This window comes from Schistocerca nitens, chromosome 2, assembly GCF_023898315.1.
Source record: "Schistocerca nitens isolate TAMUIC-IGC-003100 chromosome 2, iqSchNite1.1, whole genome shotgun sequence".
Lineage (NCBI taxonomy): Eukaryota > Metazoa > Arthropoda > Insecta > Orthoptera > Acrididae > Schistocerca > Schistocerca nitens.
In genome coordinates, this window is record NC_064615.1 from 1,162,319,140 (window position 1) to 1,162,341,301 (window position 22,162).

General features: G+C 45.9%; 1 protein-coding gene across 1 annotated transcript in view; it reads right to left on the minus strand.

The window, feature by feature from the left end:
• The window catches only part of LOC126235621 (uncharacterized), a 127,953-nt gene that overhangs the window by 12,356 nt on the left and 93,435 nt on the right, over window positions 1-22,162 (minus strand). The window contains exon 3 of the mRNA XM_049944333.1: window positions 12,828-12,932. Coding sequence (XP_049800290.1) covers window positions 12,828-12,932 — 105 coding nt within the window. The remainder of the gene's footprint in view (window positions 1-12,827; window positions 12,933-22,162) is intronic.

Here is a 22,162-nt window from a genome sequence, read left to right on the forward strand (position 1 = left end):
ACAGAGCCCTGGGGTACCCCGTTTTCTTGGGAGAAAGTACGGGAGAGAGTAGTGTTCACCCGCAACCTAAATGTGCGCTCTGCCATAAATTCGCAAAGAAAAAGGGGCAGCCGACCTCGAAAGCCCCAAGAGAACAGTGTGTGGAGGATGCCTGTCCTCAAACAGGTATCGTATGCTCACTCCAGATTGCTACTGTTTGGCATTTCCGGAGAAAATTGTTCATGATATAAGTGGAGAGAGCAACAAGATGGTCAACTGCAGAACGATGCTTTCGGAATCCGCATTGGGCGGGTGTTAAAAGACTGCGGGATTCCAGCCACCACGCTAAACGGTAATTCACCATATGCTCCAAAACCTTACAGACACTATTCGTGAGAGAAATTGGGCGATAGCTAGAGGGGAGATGTTTGTCCTTTCCAGGTTTCGGAACAGGAACGACGATAGCTCCCCGCCATCGTCTGGGAAAAGTACTGTGTGTCCAAATTCGATTATAAAGGCGAAGGAGGTAACGCAGACTATGGGTTGATAAATGCAGCAACATTTGGACGTGGATACCATCCGGTCCTGGGGCGGAGGAGCGAGAAGAAGAGAGTGCATGTTGGAGTTCCCGCATGGAGAAAACAGTATTATAGCTTTCGCGATTTTGAGAGGAGAAAGCAAGAGGTGACACTTCCGCTGCACGTTTCTTCAGGAGAAACGCTGATGGGTAATTGGAAGAGCTCAAAATCTCAGCAAAGTGCTGACCCAACGAGTTAGAAATTGTGACGGGGTCCACGAACGTATCACGCGCGACAGTGAGCCCAGAGACCGGGGAGAAACTAGGTGCACCTGATAACCGTCGAATCCGACTCCAAACTTCCAAGGAGGGAGTGAAGGTGTTAAATGAGCTAATAAAGAATTTCCAGCTTGCCTTCTTGCTATCGCGGATGACGCGACGGTATCGCGCACGCAACTGCTTATAGCGGATACAGTTCGCCAAAGTAGGATGGTGGCGGAAAACGCGAAGAGCACGTCGCCGCTCACTTATTGCGTCACGGCATGCCTCGTTCCACCAAGGAACTGGGGGGCGCCGGGGCAATTCGGAGATGCGTGGTATTGAACAATCCGCACCTGTAGGAATAACGTGTGTAATATGTGTGACCTCATCGTCGATGCTAGGATAGTAACTCATCGAATGTCGCTATAGACGAAAAAAGTGTCCAATCAGCTTGGGCAAACTTCCAGCGTCGCGGGCGCATGTATGGCAGTTGAGGCTGCAGTCTAAGGACACATGGAAAGTGGTCACTCGAGTGTGTATCATCAAGGGCAAACCATTCAAAGCGCCGAGCTAGCGGAACAGTACCGACCGCAATGTCCAAATGAGATAAATTTATCGTGGAGGCAGATAAAAATGTAGGGACCCCAGTGTTGAGGCAAACTAGATCCGCTTGGTGGAAGACGTCTAGCAATAGTGAGCCACGTGGACAAGGATGTGGAGATCCCCAAAGCGGGTGGTGGGCATTGAAGTCCCCAACCAGCAAATAGGGGGGTGGAAGCTGACCAAGAAGATGAAGGAGATCAGCTCGTGCCATTGGTGTGGACGATGGAATGTATACAGTACAAAGAGAGAATGTGTATCCGTAAAGGGAAAGACGGACAGTGACAGCTTGGAAGGAAGTGTTTAAATGGATTGGGTAATAATGGAGAGTTTCATGGAGAAGAATCATGAGTCCTCCATGTGCTGGAGTGCCTTGAACAGAGGGGAGATCATATCGGACGGACTGAAAATGAGGGAGAACAAAGCGGTCATGGGGACGCAGCTTTGTTTCCTGAAGACAGAAGATGACCGGCAAGTAGGATTGTAAGAGGATCGACAATTCATCCCGATTGGCTCGAATACTGCGGATATTCCAGTGGATAATGGACATAGGGTGAACAGAAAATGGAGGAATGTGACCAAGGGTGCTATCAACTCAACGACTGTTCAGAGCTTGCGACCGAGAGCATGGAATGGCATTCAGCCGAAGGCAGAAGATCCTGATCCATAGGTTGGTCAAGAGCAGCTCCTGCCACCAGCGATCAGCCGATTGACCGGCCACCAGCAGTGCGCCTCGGCGACACAGAAGACGGCCGAGGGCGATTTCCGCCAGGTGGTGCTGTAGATGGGACACGCCTTGGCGGAGAAGGAGAGGAACTGGGTTTCTTTGTAGCCTTCTTGGAAGTATGATACCATATTATGAAGGTATCATCCACTTACCGATACAACTTCGAGGGGCTTTTTTTGGCTGACTGCAGTGCTTGATGTTCAAAATATTCCATGAATAAATTCGCACTTGCGGGGCTTCCCATGGTTACCCCATCAATCTATTCATAAAATTCACCATTGTACTGAAAATAGGTCGAGGATAGACAGTGTTGGAACAAGGCCAACAGTAGGGAACATATCGGCTATATGAGAGAGAGCTTTATCAACTAGAACCATAGTGAACAAAGACACTATATCAAAACTGAAAAGGATATCATTAGGACAGAGAGTAATTTCCCTCAATTTCTCAATGAAGTGTAGAGGGTTTTTAATATGACTCTCAGTTTTGCCTATGTAAGGTTGTAACAAAGAGGCAAGGTGTGTGGCTAGTTATTGGGTAGGAGCTCCAATTGCGCTGACTATCTGTCTCAAAGGAACATCAGGCTTATATATCTTTGGTAATCCATATAATCTCGGAGGATAAGCCTCCGTCTACAAGAGGGTCAATAGGAAACACCGATTCCAAACAATTCCCAAACGGTTATTAATTTATCAGAAAAAGAATTGTCTAAGGAAGAACTTTCTGTTCTGTCTAAAGGAGAGAATTTTGCAATCACTCCATTCAAGGTTCCTATCGAGGACATTATTGCTAATATAGAGGCAGGAATTCATCAGTTACCATCATATTCTGCTGATGAAATTAGGATGGAAACCTCCAGGATATTAGGTAAAGCTAAGCCACCCAGCAACAATCTGTCTCAAGGGGAAAGGAAGGCATTGCGGGAGATCAATGCAGACAAGAATGTTGTTATAGTTGCCGCTGACAAGGGAAATGTTACTGTTTTAATGAACACTGAGAATTATCACAAGAAGATCAGTGATCTCCTGGAACCCAGCACATACAAGAAGTTGAAAAATGATCCCACAAAGAATGTGCTGAATGCCACCAATCGTCTGATAAAACAGTCTTCCATTCCTACAGAAGTTAGAAAGTATCTTTCTAAAACGGAGGCTTATCCTCCAAGTATATATGGATTACCAAAGATACGTAAGCCTGATGTTGCTTTGAGACCGATAGTCAGCGCAATTGGAGCTCCTACCCAAGAACTAGCCAGACACCTTGCCTCTTTGTTACAACCTTACATAGGCAAAACTGAGAGTCATATTAAAAACTCTCTACACTTCATTGAGAAATTGAGGGAAATTACTGTCTGTCCTAATGACATCCTTGTTAGTTTTGATATAGTGTCTATGTTCACTATGGTTCCAGTTGATATAGCTCTCTCTCATATAGCCGATATGTTCCCTACTGTTGGCCTTGTTCCAACACTGTCTATCCTTCACCTATTTTCACTACAATGGTGAATTTTATGTACAGATTGATGGGGTACCCATGGGAAGCCCCCCTAAGTCCTGCAATTGCGAATTTATTTATGGAATATTTTGAACATCAAGCACTGCAGTCGGCCAAAAAAAGCCCCTCGAAGTGGTAATGGTATGTGAATGATAACTTCGTAATATGGTATCATGAGGAAGAGGACTTTAATGATTTCCTGGTGCACTTAAATAGCATCAACCCAAAAATCAAATTTCCCATGCAGAAAGAGAATAATGGACAACTTAACTTTTTGGATGTATCAGTTATCAAATGGGCAGATGGGACCTTAGGCCATAAGGTCTACAGGAAAGGTACACATACTGATCGCTACCTCCATAAGAACTCAAATCACCACCCTAGGCAAATGAGGGGGGTCATAAAAACACTAGTGGATAGGGCCAATAATATTTGTGAACCAGGCTACTTACAAGAAGAACTAAATCATTTATGAATGGCTTTTGCGAAAAATGGTTATACGAAAAACGAGATTAACCGAGCACTTCACCCAAGTAGAAAAATTCCTAAAAATAGGAGACAGCAACAACCATCAGCTGGAAAAGTATTTCTTCCGTTCATCCATAACATCACGGATCGCATTGGGAAAGTACTAACCAAGTTTCAGGTGGAGACTATTTTCAGACCTACTAAGAAAATTAGTGAATGCCTAAGATCAACAAAAGATGCTCGTCACCCCCTAGCCACCCCAGGGGTATATAAAATTCCATGTAGTTGTGGCAGGGTTTACATAGGAACTACAAAAAGAAGCATCAATACATGTTTGACAGAGCACAAAAGAAACTGTCACTTGGGACATTTCGACAAATCGGCAGTAACGGAACATGTTTTTAAGGATGGAGATAATGAAATAAAATTTGGTGAGACAAGCATGCTAGCGAGGACGTTGCATTATTATACACATATGTATAGAGAGGCAATTGAAATCCACAAACATCAATACAATTTTAATCGTAAAGAAGAAGGATTAAAATTGGATAAGATATGGTGGTCGACGTTGCATCAATCACATGACAATCGATTGCCTGCAATCGAGAGAACAGACGATAGCCAGAGATAGCCACACATAAACACCACATGACATTCGGTGGCGCCCTATACGATCTCCATATAAGCGGCGGCCCCAGCTCCTAGTAGCCAGTCGTCGTCTCACCTCTGAAGATGTTCTCCGTAGTTGAGAACGAAACGTCAGGGAGAAGACGAAGTTCTACAGATCGACCACAGCAATGTAGCCCAGAAGTGTTTACTGATTCAGGTCATTTAAGTTCACAGAATAGAACTGTGTTTGTCTTTTAATATATTTGCTGTTTAATTATGTACAATAATATTTTCCTTACCTCTATTTTTTTTAACTAATAATTCTAGTGTAGTTCTGAATTTAAAAGCTCAGGTTTATTTCTGCTATATAATAAAAATAATGATTTCTTAAAATTTTTGTTTAGTTTAACTCCTGGTGTGAGGAGCAAAAGTTTTTAATAAATAAATGGTATTTACTGAGGTACTTATAAGATTGTTTACTCCTGTCAGTAGGTGGCCAGGTGGGAGTAATTCTGTATACAGGGCCTGCACCTGTGGATAGTTTATGGTCTACTTGCACAAAAAACCATTTGTTTAGCTGTGGTCTACCTTCTTGTATCTTGTAATATATTGCGTGTCAGCTTTTGTCAAACTTTTGTTCAAGCACCAATGTTGAAATTTTCCTCATCATTTAATAGATTGTTTAATCTTCACTCAGTAGCTTACCACACAAAGGTCAAACACTTAAGTCCAATCCACTCAAATTTTTTCCCATTCTCAATCCTCAACTTCCACACCACAATGTAGCATGCAGTGATTCTGGCAAATGTTTTGGAAGATAAATTCATATTTCAGTATATTTGTCAGTGATATATTAATATAATACTTGGGTAATTTCAACAAATGAGTTATATCAGTATGACTGAATAGTGGGACTATATTAAATACAAGATTTTAGCATCCCGTCCAAGATCCACACTGCATAATTTATTTAAAACTCAAATATGGGGAAATATTTACAAAACCAGTTTTCATACCTTCCATGTTACCTTATGCCAAGATGATAATATCAACAAAAACAATCACTGTCATTAACAGTCATTTGTCACTAACTGCTGGATGTAGATCTCTTTCAAACTTTTAATATGATTAGTACACAGCAACTTGAAGTACAACTCAACAGGCAAGGAGGGTCTCTTACCATATAAACACACCTATGCCCTATATAGGGATGCCAACTTCTACAACAGCTCACTACAGGACACAACCTTATGTTTCTCTCCCTCACATTTGCCCAGCCAGTTTGTTCACGGCATTCCAGCCCACTATTTATAGTTGTACCATTATTTTAACTAGCAGCAAATGGTTATATTCCAAATTTTGTGCTTTTTTCCTTGATGCTGAACTCACCCTCACTGAGTGTCAGCTACACACTTCTGTTCACATTAATCCTACTAACAAAGAACAGCACTCACATTTTGACAGTTACTGCCCAATTTATGTCAAATATTCCCTTCAATACAGCCTCATCATTTGAGGCAAATTTACTTCTGTTCAGATGAAGATACTTCACATCAATACATAATTTTCAGCTCAGCCTTCACTGTACTTAACCTCTCAGGAGTCTAGTTTACATGCAAATTTCCTGCACCGTCATATCAAATCCTGTTACTGCTGGTTTCTCCTAGAAATAATTTGACACATTTCCTAAAATCATGCACTGAAATGAGATCCATTGTGTCTACAACTTTGCCCACCCCACCTAGACTAATTTCCGTCAGACCTCACGATCCTTCTGCACCAATGTCCGTAGTCTACGGCTCCTAACCCTGTGACAGTCCCACTGCAACCTCCTACGAAACATGTGCCAGCCTTTAACTGGCGAAACACACACTAACAAAGAGAGAGCCATCTATGGAACAACATGTCATGGGAAGATTTTTCAGCTTACCGCACTGGTACAATTACAACCTAATCATCAGTTATGATGAATAGCCATGTACAGATTTGTATTGGCAAGAAGCATCATTCTGTCGCAAATCTTACTCTGAAATGTGACAGTCGAGAGCTCAGTCCCTGTTTCACCACTTCTCTGCCATCTGGATTCTCACTCCAGAAACCAATGTCTCAAAATTCAGCAGGTGAGAACAACCTTCATAGCATGTACTCTAGTCACCATCCACCAGGCCTAAAATCTGCATTTACTTTCACTGTCTCAGCATTTTATTTTAGTAACCATCCCTTTTCTTCACTCCATTTTATTTTCTGACCTGTCTGTTTCCTCCCTCCATCCCAAACTCCCTTACCACATATAATGTACTTATGATTCCAATCTTATTAATTTCATCATGATCTTTGTCTCACTTATCACCATAAATTCCATCTTTTAGGTTATGAAATTTTCTAATTTCATCCAGTGGAAATGCCAAAAGCAATTCTTCCTTTTCATCCCACTCTGTCTCCCCTGACCCAGCATACTGGACTACGTTTGCATAGCTCTTCCAATTTCCCTTCATCCCTTCTGTAAGAAGAATGAGCCACCCACTCCTGAAGTTCACACAGCTCCACCTTTATTGCATTTTCTCCTGCTGCTACCTGACGAGTAATTATTTTTAATCCATATCAGACTATTTTACTTGGTTCTCTTTCAGGTGCTGCACTACCTACATTGTACCCTTTTGTTATTTTATGTAAAATCTTTCACTACCAAATGTAATCCATAACATCACTAACTCCCAGTTGTGTACAGGCTTTTAAAAAAACTCGCTATCCCTACCTTTTTAGCTTTCATCTGAAAAACCTGCCTAACGACATCAAATTGTAAAGACAAGTTGTAACAGTCTTCACCAATATCACAGTTCCATGAAAGTGAACCATTCACTACTGATGTGTCAGCATTACCATGCCTAATTACACATTTGTTTTCAATACTTGCTGTCACCACTGTTTCTACATGAGTTGCATCAAGAATACTGCCAACACTTAAAATTTGCACAAATGAAATGACAATTTCAGAGACTTTCTGAGTCTCCTACCAGTATGGTTTAAAGTATATGGACCAAAGAAGCAAGTGACAACTTTTACCAAGGCCAGGAATCTAACCCAGATCTCCTACTTTTGAGGGAGGTGCATTAGGCACTAAGTGACCTTGTCACAGCAGTTAGCACAACTGCACAGATTTTCCTGGCATGTCTCCCTCCTCCATCCAAATTCTCACTGCCACCCTAGTCTACCGTAAATTCCCCTTATGCACAAACAGTTGCGCCAACCACTGTGCCAATGTGGCATAGTGGTTAATGCACCTGCCTAGTAAGCAGGAGACCCAGGTTTGATTGGTGGCCTTGGTACAAATTGTCACTCACTGCTTCAGTGTATATAAATAAAACTTTTGTAATTAATACCAGACTGACAGATTTTCACCATTTACATTTCCTCAATATAATCAAGGTGTTGAAGTTGCCAGAGTTTGGCAGTTATATAGAGCCTCTGAATTTCATTTCATTTCATTTCTGTTTTTTATTTATGGCTATAGGTAAATGACCAGTTTTGCAGTTCATATCATCTCAATAATTAACATTTTATTCTACTGACATCATTAGCCATTTGAGTGCCAATGATGGAGAAGTCCCCCTACAGACTTCTCCAGCCATTCCGGCCTCCAGTTACAGACTTCCCTGGCTGTGCAGCCCATCTCTTGACATCACCTACCACATCTTCAACTCCAGTCTGTGTTTCCCTGTCCCACCTTTCTACAGGAATCAGCAGAGAACCTTCTTGGCCCATCTCCCACACTCTGTCCTGGCCACATTTCCTGCCCACCTAATTCCCTTTCAGACTCTCACTGCAGTCTCCCCCTGATCCATATGCATATTTCCCTATCACACCTTGCAATTTCCAGTACACATTTATGCTACTATATAAGCAGTTCTCAGCCTTTTTAATGCCTTATGCATTATAATCCAGTCTCCATCTGCTCTGAGTTTAAACTCAGATATATGATGTGACTTACCAAATGAAAGTGCTGGCAGGTCGATACACACACAAACAAACACAAACATACAAAATTCAAGCTTTCACAACCAACGGTTGCTTCATCAGGAAAGATGGAAGGAGAGGGAAAGACGAAAGGATGTGAACTTAAAATCAGCGGAGGTTGAGGCCTGGTGGGTAACGAGAAGAGATGATATACTGAAAGGCAAGTTCCCATCTCCGGAGTTCTGACAGGTTGGTGTTAGTGGGAAGTATCCAGATAACCCGGACGGTGTAACACTGTGCCAAGATGTGCTGGCCGTGCACCTAGGCATGTTTAGCCACAGGATGATCCTCATTACCAACAAACACTGTCTGCCTGTGTCCATTCATTCATGGGAATGGACAGTTTGTTGCTGGTCATTCCCACATAGAAAGCTTCACAGTGTAGGCAGGTCAGTTGGTAAATCACGTTGGTGCTTTCACACGTGGCTCTGCCTTTGATCGTGTACACCTTCCGGATTACAGGACTGGAGTAGGTGGTGGTGGGAGGGTGCATGGGACAGGTTTTACACTGGGGGCGGTTACAAGGGTAGGAGCCAGAGGGTAGGGAAGGTGGTTTGGGGGATTTTATAGGGATGAACTAAGAGGTTACGAAGGTTAGGTGGATGGCAGAAAGACACTCTTGGTGGAGTGGGGAGGATTTCATGAAGGATGGATCTCATTTCAGGGCAGGATTTGAGGAAGTCTTATCCCTGCTGGACATCCACATTCAGATTCTGATCCAGTCCCAGAAAGTATCCTGTCACAAGTGGGTCACTTTTGGGGTTCTTCTGTGGGAGGTTCTGGGTTTGAGGGGATGAGGAAGTGGCTCTGGTTATTTGCTTCTGCACCAGGTCGGGTCGATAGTTGTGGGATGCGAAATCTGTTGTCAGGTTGTTGGTGTAATGGTTCAGGGATTCCGGACTGGAGCAGATTCGTTTGCCATGAAGACCTAGGCTGTACGGAAGGGACCGTTTGATGTGGAATGGGTGGCAGCTGTCATGATGGAGGTACTGTTGCTTGTTGGTGGGTTTGATGTGGACGGATGTGTGAAGCTGGCCATTGGACAGGTGGAGGTCTACGTCAAGGAAAGTGGCATGGGATTTGGAGTAGGACCAGGTGAATCTGATGGAACCAAAGGAGTTGAGGTTGGAGAGGAAATTCTAGAGTTGTTGTTCACTGCGAGTCCAGATCATGAAGATGTCCTCAATAAATCTGTACCAAACTTTGGGTTGGCAGGCCTGGGTAACCAAGAAGGCTTCCTCTAAGCAACCCATGAATAGGTTGACGTACGAGGGGGCCATCCTGGTACCCATGGCTGTTCCCTTTAATTGTTGATATGTGTGGCCTCAAAGTGAAGAAGTTGTGGGTCAGGTTGTGGCAGGTGATCGGCGTGAAAGGAAGTGCTGCATCGCAGCGTGGCCCTGGACATGGAAAATATTTGTGTAAAAGGAAGTGGCATCAATGGTTACAAGGATGGTTTCCTAGGGTAACAGATTGGGTAAGGATTCTAGGTGTTCGAGAAAGTGGTTGGTGTCTTTGATGAAGGATGGGAGACTGCATGTAATGGATTGAAGGTGTTGATCTATGTAGGCAGAGATACGTTCTGTGGGGGCTTGGTAACCAGCTACAATGGGGCAGCTGGGATGATTGGGTTTGTGAATTTTAGGAAGAAGGTAGAAGGTAGGGGTGCGGGGTGTCGGTGGGTTCAGGAGGTTGATGGAGTCAGGTTAAAGGTTTTGTAGTGGGGCCTAAGGTTCTGAGGATTCGTTGAAGCTCTGCCTGGACATCAGGAATGGGATTACCTTGGCAAACTTTGTATGTAGTATTGTCTGAAAGCTGATGCAGTCCCTCAGCCACATACTCCCGGCGATCGAGTATCACGGTCGTAGAACCCTTGTCCGCCGGAAGAATGACGATGGATCGGTCAGCCTTCAGATGATGCATAGCCTGGGTTTCAGCAGTGGTGATGTTGGGAGTAGGATTAAGATTTTTTTAAGAAGGATTGAGAGGCAAGGCTGGAAGTCAGAAATTCCTGGAAGGTTTGGAGAGGGTGATTTTGAGGAAGAGGAGGTGGGTCCCACTGTGACGGAGGACGGAACTGTTCCAGGCAGGGTTCAGTTTGGATAGTGTCTTCGGGAATTGAATCATTAGGAGTAGGATTAGGATCATTTTTCTTCATGGCAAAGTGACATTTCCTGCAGAGAGTACGTTTGTAGGACAGTAAATCTTTGACGAGGGCTGTTTTTAGTTTGAAAAGTTCTTGGAATCACCATGAGAGGTCAGTCCTAGCCCAACGAGTCGTTCGTGTGATATTCATTGCACTGTTGCCAATAAACATATGCCACATCAGTGTAATTGGAAGGGAGCTGTGGCAGTGATGTGGTTCTGTTGATCCCGTGTAGTGATTGGTGAAGAAAAAGGAAAGGGGGGGGGGGGGGGGGCAAATCGAGATTCAAGCAGTGATGAAGTACGTTGTAAAGAAATGAATTTAAATTTGGTCAGGAGAGCTTAGGTGATGGTCCGTGCAGTGGTTGGCCAGGATGTGTCACTACTCCAGGTATCCTTGCAAAAGTGCACAAAATGATGACAGAGGATCGCTGGTTGAAAGTGTGTGTAATTGACCACTCTTGCCGGATATCATCTGAAAGGGTATATCACATTTTAACTGAAGAATTAGAAATGAAAAATTATCTGTGAGATGGGTGCCATGACCATTGATGCTGGATCAAAAATGCATGATAACGGACATATCGGAACAATGTTTGGTCCATTTTAGGAGAAACAAATAAGATATTTGCACCATTTTGTGATGACAGATTAAAAATTGTGTGCACTACTATACCCCACAGACGAAACAACTTCAAAGCAGTGGAAACATGCTGCTTCTCCACCACCAAAGAAAGCAAAGACAATTCTTTCAGCAGTAAAGGCATGGCATCAGTGTTCTGGGATGGAGCAAACAATTGCTGGGTAATACTATGCTAACCTCCTGGAAAAAAACCGCGAATAAAGGCCAGGTTTAGTAAGGATGAAAGTCATCTTCCATCAAGACAATGTGCATCTGCACACATGTGCATCACCATGGCCAAATTACACAAACTAAGGTATGAATTGTTACCACACCCACCTTATTCACCTGATATGGCTCAATCACACTTCCATCTTTGCCCAAAACTGAAAATTTTTCTTGTTAGACAAAGATTCACTTTAAACAAAGAATTGATAGCCAGAGTTGACAAGTATTTTGCAGGCCTGGAGGAAACTCCTTTTCGAAATGGGGTCAAGGCACTGGAACATCGGTGGACCAAGAGCATTAATCTACAATGAGACTACATCGAAAATTTTAAAAAAGGTTTCAGCAATTAAGTACTTTTTTCTATTCCATTCCAATAACTTTTCAAACCGCCCTCTTATGATAAAATACATCACAATATGAGGAGTCTAATTAATTTTAATCTGGGAGAATGACTATGGGATCACAGTAATTGTGTAAGCACCTGAGGAAAAAGATCTGGAGACCCTTAAGCAAGATGGAATTAACCACTAGACCTCTAGAGAGGTGGGCCCAGGAGCACGAAAGGAGGTGGGTCATATTGTGCTTTAAGAAGAGAAGCAGCAACAGCAAAATGCATCAATCAGTGAGCTCTGTGACATCAAGCATGGACTATTCACTCAATGTGACACGTAGCATACATGTTGGGCACATTTTGACCTTTCTAAAGCTGTCATTGTCAGCTGTCTGTGGTGTGGCAGTGAAGACAGACCAGAACAAAATATAAATTAAATATTTCCATGGCTGCTCTCCTTCCAAAGCAAAACCAACTGCAATATTTGTGTTAATCTCAGCAATCTACACAGATAACATACTGAAAGATTTTTGTTTATGGCCTAGAAGTTGAGGTGTCTGAGGCTATGCAAACATGTGCTGTTAGAATCAAGTTTTCAGAATGAGTATATGGTGGTCCATGGCATATGGTGGCTCTTGAGAAAAAAATAGGCTTCGATTCCTCAGATAGACACCTCAAGTAAAGTGTCCCTAGAGTGGTTCAAGCCATCAGAAAGTTGAGGGGTGAACATGCCCCATATAATGTCCACAAATAAGTGTCCAGGTACTTTTGATCCAGTAGTGTATATAATAGGAGCACAAGGCTCATGCTTTAGGTTTCCATTGCTACTTACGTGACACCCCTGAAACATGTCCACGCCCAGTACAACATCGGCCTTCTGCCCTGTGATAACGTCCACAGGGCCAACAATGTTGTTACCAGCCATTGCCATCTGTGCCTGTGGATAAACAGAGTGGAAAAGTATGTAGAATTTTGTAACAAAATAGTGCGTAAAAATGTATAGGCTGAAAGAATTACCAGCACAGCTGCATTAGGGTACTGACATAATTTTATGCTGACAAGTGAATGCTTTGCCTTTTTGCGCACTCTCACATCCAACCCAAATTCCCAAATTGTTTAACACTACTTACATAGTGACCTCCCATCAACCATGTTCATCAATCGCAGAATTTGGCATGATTCTGTTGAGAGATCAAATCCACACAGAAGATACAGGGTGACATTTATTTAACTATATGGAAATCAAATTAGTTACAAACTATAGAGTGCACACACTTTATTCAATATGTAAAGATCACTACAGATCTTCAGATGTAGGTTATGACATGTTCGGTATGTCTGCCATCATTGGAAATAATGTCGCGCAGATGAATATCAAAATTCAGCATTACCAATTGAAGTGTCTGAACCTTGATGCTGTTGGTGACTTCCTGAATGAATGTTTTCAGCTCAGAAATGGTTTTGAGGTTTTTGCTGTTTACCTTGTCTTTAATGTAGCCCCACAAAGAGGAGTTGCATGTGCTCAGATCTGGAGAATATGGCAGTCAATTGAGGCTTGTGCCAGTGGCCTCTGGGTATCCAGCAGCTAGAATGTGGTCCCAAAAGTGTTCCTGCAGGACATTAAACACTCTCCTGCTTCAATGAGTTCGAGCTCCAACTTCCGTGAACCGCATGTCATCGAAATCAGTGTCACTTTGGATCAAGAAGATAAAATCAACTTCCAAAACCTTAGTGTACCACTTGGTAGCCACCGTGCCATTCAGGCATATGGTTGGTTGGTTGGTTGGTTTAAAGGTGGGAGAAGGGACCAAACTATGAGGTCATTGGTCCCTTGTTCCAATAAAACAGTGCCACAAGTTTGAAAATAAAACGTACAAAACGTAACAAAAATGGAAAGAAAGGAAAAGCCACAAGAACGAAGGGAAGCCAACAAACACTAAAATGAACAAAAGAGGACAAGAAAACAGAGAGACACTAGAAACAGAAGAGTAAAACATTAAAGCTGATTACAGTAGCCACTCAGCAATGCATTAAAACCTACACCATAAATGCACTAGGGTGGAAGACAGAGGGACAAAGGACATACACTAAACCCTACATAGAAGTATAAAACCTGCTCTCACATATAAAACGTAAAACAAAAGCTGCTGTGGAGGCATTATTACTCAACACCAAAGGCAGGGTGCTGGGAAAGTTAAAAGTCTGCTGCAGAGCAGCTAAAAGTGGGCAGTCCAGCAAGAGGTGGACAACTGTCATTTGGGAGCCACAGCGACACCGAGGTGGGTCCTCGCGATGGAGTAGGTATCCACGCGTTAGCCATGTATGGCCAATGCGGAGCCAGCAGAGGACAATTGATTCCCTACGAGTGGCCAGCATGGAAGACTTCCACACATTCATAGTCTCTTCAATGACACGCAGTTTGTTGTGTGTGCTGTTATGCCATTCCATCTCCCAAGCCAGAAAACCCTGCGGTGTAAGACAGAATGCCGGTCAGCTTCGGAGATGCCTATATCCGCATTGCCTGTTTGGCCAGCTTATTGTCAAGCTCGTTGCCAGGGATTCCGACGAGTCCTGGGGGCCCACACAAACACCACGGAATGGCGAGACTGTTCCAGAGCATAGATGGACTCCTGAATGGACGCTACCAGAGGGTGGCGAGGGTAGCACTTGTTGATAGCTTGTAGGCTGCTCAATGAGTCAGTACACAGGAGAAATGACTCACCAGGGGATGAGCAGATGTACTCAAGAGCACAAGATGCGGCCGCCAGCGCTGCAGTGAAAACACTGCAGCCAATTGGCAAGGCGTGCTACTCAGTATGTCCTCCATAAACATATGCAAAGCTTACGTGACCATCAGCCATTGATACGTTGGTGTTAACCACTTCAGAGAACAGGAACACATCAAGAATCGATTGAAAGTGACGGCGGGGAGTAGTGGGGTTAACTGAGTCCTTAGGGCCATGGGACAGGTCCAGATGAAGCTGCGGCCAAGGAATACACCATGGACGTGTGTGTGAACGGGCCGCAATCAGAGGTGGTAAACGGAAGGGCTCTAGTTTGGAGGAAAAGGACAGTACGCAAACTGCAATCGTTAGCCCCAATCTGGGCCGCCAATGCGGGAGATGGACTGCCATGGGTGGGAAAAAGGAGACGGTTATTCGGATGCTCGGGGGAACTATGAATGTGTGCTGCATAACTGGCGGGCAGTTGCGCACGTCTGATCTGCAGTGAAGGGACACCAGCCGCCACCAGTACGCTGGTCACCAGACTCGTCCTAAAAGCTCCTATCGCTAATCGAAACCCACAGTGGTGCACAGGGTTGAGTAAATGCAATGCTGAAGGTGCTGCCGAACCATAAACCACACTCCCACAGTGAATTCGGATTGGACAAGGGCTCTGTAGAGCTGCAGCAGCGTGCAGCAATCTGCACCCCAATTGGTGGTGTTCAGGCAACGGAGGGCATTGAGGTGCTGCCTGCAGTTCTGATTAAGCTGATGAAGTTGAGGCGGCCAAGTAATCGATCATCGACAACCAGTCCTAGGAATTGATACGTCTCCACTACAGTGAGTGGATTGTCATTAAGGTAAAATGAGGGTTCCAGATGAACAGTACGACGCCAAAAGAAGTGCATGACACACGACTTTGCGGCTGAAAACTGGAAGCCGTGGGCTAGAGCCCATGAATATGCCTTGTTGATGGCTCCCTGGAGGCGCCGCTCAGCAATAACAGTACTGGAGCAGCACTAGGAAATGATGTGCATACAGAGAAGGTGAGACAGAGGGCCCGATAACTGCTGCTAGACCGTTAACGGCCTGGATGACCCAGGAGCAGCTGCTCGCGTTCTTCGTTTTATCCACTTGAGAAACGTGTCTGAGGACATTTGATTATGCTGTTTTATTTTAATCCCTTGCCTGTTAATGTGCCTTTTATAGTGTTGTCCTCCTTAGTTTCTGCTTTAACATTGTGCCTCGCAGTGCATTCATAATTTAGTCTGGGCGCTAATGACGACTGTTGTTGTGCGCCCTACAACCACAAAAAAACCTATCTGCATTGCCCTCCAGGAAACCTCATTCCAGCAATGCGGACCATTGCCCTCTGTGGCTATAAGAGATATTACAGGAACCGTTGCGACTATAATAGTGTGTCAGGTGGAGTTTGCGTTTATGTCCTAAACTCAGTCTGCAGTGAAACTGTGCCCCTTGAAACTCCTCTTGAAGCTGTGGCTGTCAGAATAAGGATGACGCAGGAAATAACTGTCTGCAATGTATATCTTCCTCCAGACGGTGCAGTAGCCCTGAATGTATTAGCTGCACTGATTGATCAACTCCCTAACCCTCTCCTATGTCTTGTCGATTTTAATGCCCATAACCCCTTGTGGGGTGGTACCATGCTTAATGGCCGAGGCAGAGTTGTCGAAACTTTGAGGCAATTCGACTTCTGCCTCTTAAATACTGGTCCACCACACATTTCAGTGTGGCTCATGGTGGTTTCTTGGACATTGATTTATCAATTTGCTGCCCAGAACTCCCCCCCCCCCCCCCCCCCGTCTATCCACTGGAGAGCACATGACGACCTGTGTGGTAGTGACCACTTCCCCATCTTCCTGTCGCTGCCCTAGCGTCAGGCACACGGACGCCTGCCCAGACGGGCTTTGGACAAGGTGGACTGGGGAACTTCACCTTTGCTGTCACCGCTGAATCCTCCGCCAGACGGTCACATTGCTGTGATGGTTGAGCAGGTGACTAGCACAATTGTTTCTGCTGCAGATAATGCGATCCCTCTCTCTTTAGGGTGCCCAGGAAGTCCCTGAGGCAATTAGGAGCGTAGGCGAGCTCTACAGTGGCATAAGCGGCACCCTCCCCTGGAGCACCTTACAGACTTCAAACGGCTCCGTGCCCGTGCTCGCTGCCTTATCAAACAACGGAAGGAGGAGTGTTGGGAGTGATACGTCTCCACCGTTGTGTGCCACACGTCACCTTCCCAAGTCTGGGCAAAATTCAAACGTCTTTTCGGGTACCAGGCCCCAACAGCTGTCCCTGTGGTTACCATAAATGGCGAGTTATGTACCGACACAAACGCGATTGCCAAGCACTTTTCTGAGCACTTTGCTCGAGCCTCTGCGTCGGACAATTACCACCCAGCCTTTCACACACTCAAACGGCGGCTGGAACGGAACGTCCTCTCATTCACTACAGGCTGCAATGAATACTGTAACACCCCATTTACGGAGTGAGAGCTTCCCCTTGCACCTTGCCTGGACACAGCTCATGGACCTGATCGCATCCACAGCCACATGATTAAATCTCTCTCATCTGACTACAGGTGACATCTCGTCATCTTCAACTGGATCGCAATGGCGGGAGAGCATCATTCCGGTGCTCAAACGCAAACCTGAGCCTGGAGCCAAGGTGGCGTTTGGTTCCCACCCACTCTAAGGGTGGCAGGTAGTGAAAAATCAACTTGGTGAAGGAGGCAATGAAAGCGAACTCCAAGGCGTAGCAGGGCAGATACTTACAACCCGTATTGACAGATGAGAGAGTCGTCAAAAAAGGAACGGTAAGACGGGTGGTCGGGCATTGACAACAGCCAACAGGCATACCGACAAAGCAGCATATTGCACCGGTAGGTTAGTGGCAATTCACCAGCTTCAGCATGAAGATTCTCGACGGGACTAGTATAAAACACTCCGATCGCAAAACGTAACCCTCGATTTTTTTTTTTTTTTTTGTGGTTTTAGGGCGCACAACGTCAACGGTCATTAGCGCCCAGACTACTTTAGGAATGCACCGCGAGTCACAAGTTTAAAACAGCAACGAAACGGAAAACACGATGAAAGACATACTGACAGGCATAGGATTAAAAAATAAAACAGCATAATCAAATGTCCTTTGAGAGGGTTGTCAAATTGATAAAATGAAGAACGCGAGCAGCAGCTCGTGGGTCATCCGCTAAAATGGCTTCTACAGTACATGGCAGACCAATATCGAGACGCAGGGTGTTAAAATTCGGACACGACGTTAAAATGTGGCGGACCGTCAGCAATTGCCCACATGGGCAGAACGGCGCCGGCGCAGCCGTCAGCAGATGGCGATGGCTGAACCGGCAGTGGCCAATTCGCAACCGGGCCAAAACTACCTCCTCCCACCGAGAAGGGCGTGAGGAGGACGTCCAAGCCACGGGTAGAGCTTTCAAGGCCCGAAGCTTGTTGTCTGGAAGTGCAGCCCAATCGGCATGCCACAGCGAGACAATGCGCCGACAAATTACCCTGCTACAATCTGACGAAGGGACACAACAAGAAGCTGTCCGAGGCTGGAGGACCACAGCCTTGGCCGCGGCATCTGCAGCTTCGTTCCCAGGGATACCGACATGGCCAGGAACCCACATAAAGCTAACCAGAGAACCGACGTCCACCAGTTGCTGAAGAGAGCGTTGGATCCGGTGCACGAAAGGGTGAACCGGGTACGGATCACCGATGCTCTGGATAGCGCTCAGGGAATCGGAGCAGATGACATATGCAGAATGTCGGTGGCGGCAGATGTAAAGGACAGCCTGGTAGAGGGCAAAGAGCTCAGCTGTGAAGACCGAACAATGGCCATGGAGCCGATATTGGAAACTTTGTGCCCCGACAATAAAAGAACACCCGACCCCGTCATTGGTCTTAGAGCCATCTGTGTAAATGAAGGTCATATTAATGAACTTCGAACGAAGTTCGACAAAACGGGAGTGGTAGACTGAACCGGGGGTAACCTCCTTCGGGAGCGAGCAGAGGTCAAGGTGGACGCGAACCTGAGCCTGGAGCCAAGGTGGCGTGTGGCTCTCGCCCACTCGAAAGGTGGCAGGGAGTGAAAAATTAAGGTGTTGAAGGAGGCGACGAAAGCGAACTCCAGGGGGTAGCAGGGCGGAGACATACAACCCGTATTGACTGTCGAGAGAGTCATCAAAAAAGGAACGATAAGATGGGTGGTCGGGCATTGCCAGTAGCCGACAGGCATACCGACAAAGCAGTATATCGCGCCGGTAGGTGAGTGGCAACTCACCAGCGTCAGCTTGAAGACTCTCGACGGAACTAGTATAAAACGCTCCGATCGCAAGTCGTAAACCCCGATGTTGTATGGAGTTGAGGCGGCGAAAGATGGATGGCCGTGCAGAGGAGTATACGAAGCTCCCATAATCCAGCTTGGAGCGGACGATCGACCGATATAGACGAAGTAGGACGGTTCGATCCGCTCCCCACGACATACCACTGAGAACACGGAGGACATTGAGAGAACGGGTACAACGGGCAGCCAAATAAGACACATGTGGAGACCAAATAAGTTTCCTATCAAATGTAAGACCTAAAAATTTTGTTGTCTCCACGAATGGGAGAGCAACGGGACCGAGTCGTAAAGACGGTGGGAGAAATTCTTTGTAGCGCCAGAAGTTAATACAGACCGTCTTCTCGGCAGAAAAACGGAAGCCATTGGCGACACTCCACGAGTAAAGACGGTCAAGAGAACGCTGAAGACAGCGCTACAGGAAACAGGTCCGCTCTGCGCTGCAGTAGATGGTAAAATCGTCCACGAAAAGGGAGCCTGATACATCAGCTGGGAGGCAATCCATTATTGGATTGATCGCTATGGCGAAGAGAGCGACGCTCGAAACTGAGCCCTGTGACACCCCATTCTCCTGGCGTCGGGCGTCGGACAGGACAGAACCTACACGTACCTTTAACTTTCGATCCATTAAAAATGCACAAATAAAAACAGGGAGGCGACCGCGAGCGTCCCATGTATGCATGGTGCGGAGAATACCCGCCCTCCAAAAGGTGCCGTAAGCCTTCTCCAAATCAAAGAACACAGCCGCGGTCGGGCGCTTCCGCAAGAAGTTATTCATAATGAAGGTCGACGAGGCAACCAGATGGTCAACAGCAGAGCGGCGCCTACGAAATCCACATTGTACATTGGTAAGTGGGAGTCGAGATTCGAGCAGCCAAACCGAACGAGAGTTAACCATTCGTTCCATCACCTTACAGACACAGCTGTTAAGGGAGATGGGTCGATAACTGGAAGGCAAGGGCTTGTCCTTCCCCGGCTTAGGAATCGGAACGACAATAGTTTCGCGCCAGCATGTGGGAACATCCCTCAACCCAGATGCGATTGTAAGTACGAAGAAGAAAACCTATACCCGCAGGAGAAAAGTTGTTCTGCATTTGAATATGAATAGAATCAGGCCCAGAGCGGAGGACCGTAACCTGGCAAGTGCACTTACGAGTTCCCACATGGTGAATGAGGCATTGTAACTTTCATGATTCGAAGAGCGGAAGTTAGGTGGCCTTGCCGTCTCTGCCTGTTTTCGGGGGAGGAAGGCAGGGTGGTAGTGAGCGGAGCTCGAAACCTCTACGAAAAATCGGCCGAAGGCATTGGAGACCTCCTCAGGGGCCACAAAGACGTCATTCGCGACCGTCAAGCCAGAAACTGGTGAGTGGACCTTAGTGCCAGATAGCCGGCGCAGGCTACCCCAGACAACAGAAGGAGTAATACTGTTGAAGGAGCTTGTGAAAGCAGCCCAGCCAGCTTTCTTGCTTTCTTTAATAACACGACGACACTGTGCACGTAATCGTTTATAATTAATACAATTCGTCATCTTACGGTGGCGTTTAAAGGTGCGTAAAGCACGTCGATGAGCATGTATAGCGTCTACATGCTGCGATCCACCAGGGGACCGGTACGTGACGTGGAGAAGAAGTAGTATGAAGGATGGAATATTCAAGCAACAGTGAGAATGACTTCCGTGACGTGTGTGACCTGTCTATCGCTGCTTGCGAAGTTTTGATCCTGAAATGTCGCCCTGGATGAGAAGAGCCCCCAGTCTGCTTTGGAGATGTTGCAACTAGTTGAGCTTGGAGATGGGGTATGACGCAGGAGATGGATAACACAAGGGAAGTGGTCACTCGAATATATATCAGAAAGAGCATACCACTCAAACCGACGTGCAAGTTGGGTAGTACATATAGAGAGGTCTAAATGGGAATAGGTGTGACTTTTATCCGAAAGTAAAGTAGGGGCGCCATTATTTAGGCAGACAAGATTGAGGTGGTTGAAAAGGTCTGCTAGGAGCCTCTCGGGCAGGATGCTGGAGAGCCCCAAAGGGGATGGTGGGCATTGAAGTCTCCAGTCAACAAAAATAGTGCAGGTAGCTGAGCAATAATTTGCATCATGTCTGCCCTAGTAACGGCAGACGACGGAGTGTAAACGGTACAAATAGAAAATGTGAAAGTGGGGAGAGTAATTTGGACGGCAACTGCCTGCAGATGTGCAGTGTGATTGGATTGTAGTAGATATAATCCCAGACCAGCAACATAATCCCTCCATGAGGCTGAATACCTGCCATAGCGGGGTAGATCAAAACGCACAGAGGTTTAGTGTGTCAGGTCAATACGATCGCATGTGTGTAGTTTCGTTTCCTGGAGAGCTACTGCAAGCGTACAGTGGAAGCGTAGCAGCAACTTTAAGTCCTCTCGGTTGGAGCGAATGCTGCGATTATTCCAATGAAGAAGTGCCATCGTGAGAAGAAAAAGGAGAAGCAAGAAGTGGTCACGTCGAAGGCTGCTGAGGGCCTGACTTCGAGCGAGCACTACTGCCGCTATCAATAGGCGGCGAGGCATCGTCCATTTTTGCAATAGGTTCGTCGGCGACCATGTTAAGATGATCGGGAGGGGGAGCTTCCTCTGCTTGTTAACGGCCAGATGTTTGGCTACCAGTGGTGCGGCCAGGCGAAACCGATGACTGCCTGAGGCGGAAACCGCTGGGTGGCGCAGGAGAAGAAACACGTCGTGGCACAGGAGAACTTTTCTTCCTATGACCCTTCTTGAAAGGTCGTTTAGTCGAAGTGCTGGTCGATGGCTGGGAGTTCGGGATACGCAAGAAGCCTTCATGGACAGTTCCTTCTTGAAGGCCCGTGCATGTGACTTCTGGGTCTTAGTCTTGGCAGAAGCTGATGTAGGGGCTTGTGTCTTAGGGGTGACGGGAGGAAGAGGAGACATTGATCGGGCGATCGTAGCACTGGCCAAATGGACGACCATAGCGCTAAAGGTCAGATCACATGTCTATCGATACCTCCCTTGTAGGCCGAGGAGAGGCGAGGACGGTACTGTATTTCCCCGCTGGAAGCAGCGTGGGCTTCCTA